This window comes from Anneissia japonica, unplaced genomic scaffold (assembly GCF_011630105.1).
Source record: "Anneissia japonica isolate Jap-2015-1 unplaced genomic scaffold, ASM1163010v1 scaffold287965_len1858130_cov191, whole genome shotgun sequence".
NCBI lineage: Eukaryota > Metazoa > Echinodermata > Crinoidea > Comatulida > Comatulidae > Anneissia > Anneissia japonica.
The window spans coordinates 527,439-533,310 of record NW_022748342.1 but is presented as its reverse complement, the minus strand read 5'-3'; the positions used below and the strand labels follow the sequence as shown (position 1 = coordinate 533,310).

At 30.2% G+C, this 5,872-nt stretch overlaps 1 protein-coding gene across 1 annotated transcript in view; it reads left to right on the top strand.

Annotated features, from left to right (window-relative positions):
- LOC117120856 (aquaporin-9-like) overlaps window positions 1-5,304 on the top strand; it is a 15,202-nt gene extending 9,898 nt beyond the window's left edge. The window contains exons 7-11 of the mRNA XM_033265947.1: window positions 61-108; window positions 466-519; window positions 893-955; window positions 2,311-2,362; window positions 3,481-5,304. Of these exons, the coding sequence (XP_033121838.1) occupies window positions 61-108; window positions 466-519; window positions 893-955; window positions 2,311-2,362; window positions 3,481-3,484 (221 nt within the window). The 3' untranslated portion in view covers window positions 3,485-5,304. The remainder of the gene's footprint in view (window positions 1-60; window positions 109-465; window positions 520-892; window positions 956-2,310; window positions 2,363-3,480) is intronic.
- The last annotated feature ends 568 nt before the right edge of the window (window positions 5,305-5,872 follow it).

Below are 5,872 nucleotides of genomic sequence, written 5' to 3'. Positions count from 1 at the left end.
TTTAGCCATGCTTATGGTAAACTGGGCAGAAAAGAATAAAAACTCTGATTTCTTCGACAGAATATATAGAAGAACCCTATGGAGATGTTATGGTCCCTCAGAGAAAAGGTAGGCACTGATACAATTTGTGTTTTTTAACATTCTATAATGCCAATGGAAAAGAAATCACCATGTAATTGATTAAAATTTAATTTAGTATTTGGAATGTGCTTTCTAACAACACCACCCATTGTAGTGATGGTACATCCATAAACATATTCAATAACATCATACATTTTCTTTATTCCAATTCACTAAACTGCAATTGATTGTGCAATGCATGGCACTTTAAATTGTGTTGTGACTTAGGTGTTAATAATATGCAAGATTCTAAAGTTAGATAGAGCCATGGTTTTACATTCTTTTTTATGACTACTCCGAATCACAGATTATATTTGTGTGTAAAAACTCTGATTTCATCAACAGAATCTAAAGATGAATATGATTCAGCCTATGGAGATATGGTCGCTCTCAAAAAAGGTATGTACTGTATACAAACTATGTTTTTTAACATTTTTATAGTGCCAACAGATCACCATTTATTTTATTAAAATTAAATTATTGTCTATTGTAAATGTGCTTTATACCGGCACTACCTGTCATATTGATGGTGCATCCATACTGTACATATTCAATAATATTGTAGTTCCTTTTGACTCCTACTGTATTCATTCACTGCGATTTATTATGCAAATTTATTTTTGTATTGTGCATAGCACTTTACATTATGTTATAACATAAGTGTTAATAATAATTTGCAAGTACCTAATAAGTTAGAACCACGGCTTTACATTTTTTTATGACTACATTGAAAGATTATATTTGTGTGTAAACAATCTGATTTCATTGACAGAATCTAAAGAAGAATTTAGTTCACCCTACGTAGATGTTATGGTTCCTCTCTATTCGAAAAAAGGTAGGCATTAAGAACTACTATACTAACTATATATTGTTTAACATCATTACAGTCGTGATTGCAAACAGATCACCAAAACTAATTAGGGTTTATTTATTTATTTGGAAATATACTATGCAACAGCAGTACCCATCATAGTAATGGTACATCCATGCATATTCAATGACATCAAAAATTAAAATACAGTCGACTCCGCTTAAGTCGAAATCTAATGGGACTGGTATAAAAAAATCGAGTTATACAGATTTCGACTTGCAAATTTTCGAAAAAAGAAAAAAAATTATCATAGAACAATACTACGTGTAGGTCTACTCAATGCCCACAAAATCGAATTTCACGCAAAACCAAACATTTTTTAAAGTCCCAAAGTCATTCCTATTCTTCTTTTAATAAAATACTTTCCTGAAAACATGAACTCCCTATTCCACATCGCGCTGTCTGAGATGTTAGTTTTGACTTGGCTAACTTGTTGCCGTACAACAAGGATTGTATTTTTCCACGGCTGTGTATTTTCCCACGTGCGCTACAAAATTTGGAACTTCGACTTGCGTGGTTGAAATTACTTTAAAATCGGCCTATCCGGACCGGAAAATTCCGTCGATATAGCCGAAATTCGACATATTAACATTCAAATTAAACAATTTAAACAGTAATACATAGGAAAGAATTAAGACTTTTTCAAAAATTTGCATATCACCATGCGCAGGGAAAAAATTAAATGTGTTAAGAAAGCTAATTTAACCAAATCTCCCTGAAGGGATTTCTTCAAACTTGGGACCCCTTGGAATCAGTGTGTAAGAAAAGGAGGACATGTTCCGTGCTTTGGAAACACAGTCCAAAATTTGGGTTGAATTCGATGTGAATGCAGATTTAGCCAGGATATTTTTCACTGTATAAAGCTAATACTTGGAGTGGGGATGAATTTTTTTTTCTCAGCTGAAAAATATCTCTACCTCTTTAAAGTCTCAGAATGAGACTTAGTTAATAAAAATTCTAATAAATGCTTGAGTTAATTTTTAACCATCACTCGACTTATGAATTTTGGTAATAATTACTAAGTGGCTTCCTTGATAGTTTTTGTTTTCTTATGAAAATGAAATGTAAAGTCAAATTTATTGTATTTTACGAATATAATACTTATCTGTAAAAATTTAAAGTTGTTTTTACTAGTCATAACATCCTCTTTTTGTAAACTATTCCTAGAGTATTCCTATTAAAATAACTCAACTCCTAGGTTTTCTAAAATTTAACTTTAATATCTCATACTCGTATGTTTTATCTACTGTATTTTGTAAGTTGTGTCTTAAATAATAGGTTATGGAAAGATATTAACCTACTATTCATTTATATTTCAGGAACAGACATGCATGGAAGACATAGAAATCAGAAGAGAAATAAAAAGAAAAAGTAAGATGTTGAAGTTAACCCATGAAATAGATGCTGGAATTATATGATCATACGATGTGGATTTTGTTTGAATCACTTCTGCATTGAGTAATGTCAATAGGGAGGTAAAATGATAAGGAACAGGATATGAAGCTTAACAGTTGCCCTGATTCTTTAAAAGGTGGTATGGGCAAAAAAAAAAAAAAAAATTTCTCTGTTAATGCTACTAAATTTGGTTTTATTGTTTGATTACCTAAATTTTATAATTCACTTGTTGATAAAGATAATTCTATTTATTTATTATGATTCGTTTAGAACGTTTAAACGTAAAATTAAGATTTTTGACTGTGTTTTGTGTGTATTGTAACTGGATTGTTCTTTATTGTTCTCTTTGTTTTATGTTATTCCATTCTGTAAGTGGCGGGCTCCCCGCTGTGGAATGTGAAATAAAATAAAATAAAATAATAAAAATTTCAAAAAACAAAGTGTGCAGATTTTTTTTTATCTGAATAAATAGTGAAAATAAATGTGAATATTCAATCTTAAACTATCATGAATTATTAACTGTTTCATTTTAGGAAATTGTAGTTTTTGCTTATTAAAATCATAAGATTTTGAACCATGTCAAGCTAGATTTAGTAAACATTGAAATATGTTATGTGTGTGTAACACTTTTCCCAGATTATGGGACTATTTGCGGTCAAAATTAAGATTATTTTTTAAGGCATATATATCTAATGTGTTTATTTAAAACTGGAAAAATATTCTAATAGGTGATCCATTATATTTTAGCCCAATCTCCTAACTCATTGCTCTCTGTTCATGTGTGATTATTTTAATATTTCATGTAGGCCAAAGAGATCAAATTTTTACTTTCTGTTTGTGCTGATATATCTACTGCATTTATTTACTTCATTTTACATAAGATAAGATTATGGGGCAGCTGACTCTCAATGAGTTATAGTAAAATTTTGCTTAAGCTGCCCCTGACCAAAATTGTTGTTGTACTGTACCTTCTGTAAATGTGTATTGGTCGAATAAATAAATGAAATAAAGAATATACTGTATTATATAATTAACAAATGTAGCAAAAAAATTAAAGTTATGTTAATTGCATATTTTATTTTTGTGGTTATAAGGTAACTAATATGGAGCTTCAGATTGCATGACGAAGGTAGTCATCTGTGCTAACTACAGTTAAACCAATCTCCGGAAATTTGTGATATTTTCATACTGTGTTATCAATTGTCTTCCGGGATGCAAGTGCAGTTGGGTATGACCATGTGCAACAAAGTAGAAATAGATAAAGTAAAAACGCTCATTTAAACAGATCTCCCGGGATTGGTTGCTTCCAACTTGCGACCAATGGTTTGTGCACCAGTGGAAGTATATATAGTACATACTACATGAATTTCTCATGTTACATTATTTGCTGTTTATATGTTGCATCTTTTTTGTAGCTAATGTAAACAAAAATTTTTGCGTGTATTGCTGTTGTATTTGAGGGTCCCAGTGTTTGACACTGATCGGGTTTCACCCTTGTGAATCAAGTGCTCCGTATCTTAGCCTAATTTCTGAACTCATTCATAACTCTCTTTTTTATGTGTGATTATTTTCACATTCCGTCTATGCCAACGGAGATCAAATTTCCACTTTGTGTGTTTATTTATTTCAAAAAAAATAAATAAATTGAACTTATATACTTTATTATAAACCACTCAGTACTCGCTGTGTATAATTATCACAAACCAGATAATATATTTTTCACATTAAATTAAATTAGTTTTTTTTGTGTATTTCAATAAAAAAAAAAATTTCACTTCGTGTTTGGGTTAAACAGTAAAACTAATTAAAAAAAAAATTGAATTTATATATAATTAGTGTCTTTCTTGTAAATCATCACAAACCAGGTAATATTTTGTTGACATTATATCAAATTTGTTTTTTTTTTTGTGTATTTAAATAAAGTTATTAAAAATTAATAAATTGGCAACTTGTGGCAAGTCTACCCAATCTCCCAAATCAAGTGAATATTTTAATATTTTGTGTTTTGCAAAGGAGATCAAACTTCATTATAAAACTCAGTATTTCAATAAAGTTAATTATTAGCTTCCAACAGAAACTTAAAATGAGAATTAGGCAAACTTTTATATTTTATTTTTGGCCAATATTTTATATTGGCTGCCACAAAAAAATTGGAAATTTCAGAAAAAAATTAAGGTTTTAAGCCTCATACTGCCTTGAAATAAAAAAAAAAGGGATATGTATATTTCTTCCTGATTATATACTTTTAATCTAAAGCATTTAATGGCATTCCATTAGACATTGTTTACATTCACCAATAAATTATATTATTTCCTGTCTAGAGATTTTTAGTAAAACCAATATTTGAGGACATTTTTGAAAATTTTTTGCTGGAAGTATATATTTAATATTATTATTATAGGTATCCTTCCATTGCTTAATAATAGATGGCATGCATAGTCCAAGATTGAAATCTTTTTTAAGTTGTTTTACAATGCTGTCCTTGAAATAAGTTACAATGAACGTGGAATTCCATGAGCATGTTAATTTTTACAGATTTTAAGACTCCTTTTACCTAAATTAATGCTTTCATTTTTTTTAAATTATTTTTGATGTATTTTAAGTGAAATTCTGTACCAACTGAAATCAGAAAAGTGCAATCAATTTATCAATCTGTGAGTATAAAAAAACGATTAGTTTAACTGTATTTACTGTACATCTGATCAAAAATCAATAATTTGATTTGTGGTTTAAAAAAAATTGATATACAAGTATCTGCAAAATGTAAATCAGTAAAAGTTAGCCTCGCCTAGTAGCGGCATCAATTTCAATTTTAATGATCCAATTTTATCATTAAAGCTTTTATGCTACAGTATTTAAAACTGATCTTATTTGCTTCTTTTTGTATGCTTTAAGTAGCTGAATAAATGTAACTGATTTGAAATACCTGTGCAACTTTTTAGTAATCATTCAGATGTGTTCTGGTAATATTTATGTATATTGTCCTGAGAGAAATTGATATATGGAAGAGCAGCTTAGCTCAGTCGGCTAAACTGGTGGTAGCTGCAATGTATGCGCTAAGCCGTGGAGATCTCTTAATCAACGGTTCAATTCTAATTGCTGCTCTCCTTGTCAGCTGGAGGGCTGAAATGCAAATCATGATAGCGAACTGTCTTTCGGATGAGACGTTTAAACTGGACAGGCGCAGGTTTGCGACGTGTGTGCTAGCTAAAATGCATGTACAAGGACAGGGAGATGGCCCAAAATTCCTGGAGACTGCAGGTCAATCTGGGAGACTTAATGAAATTAGACATGTCAAATAAACTCATTTGTCCAGGTCTAATTTAACCACCTGTCTCTTCAAAACTTGGGACCTCTGGTAAAGAAAGACTTTTTTATTCCTTGTTTCACATGCTTATTTTTTTAAAGATCCACGGAGAAGGGCAGAATAAAAGATAAAAATAAAATATTGTTTTCTTATTTAGCAAATGCTTTTGCCAAAAACAT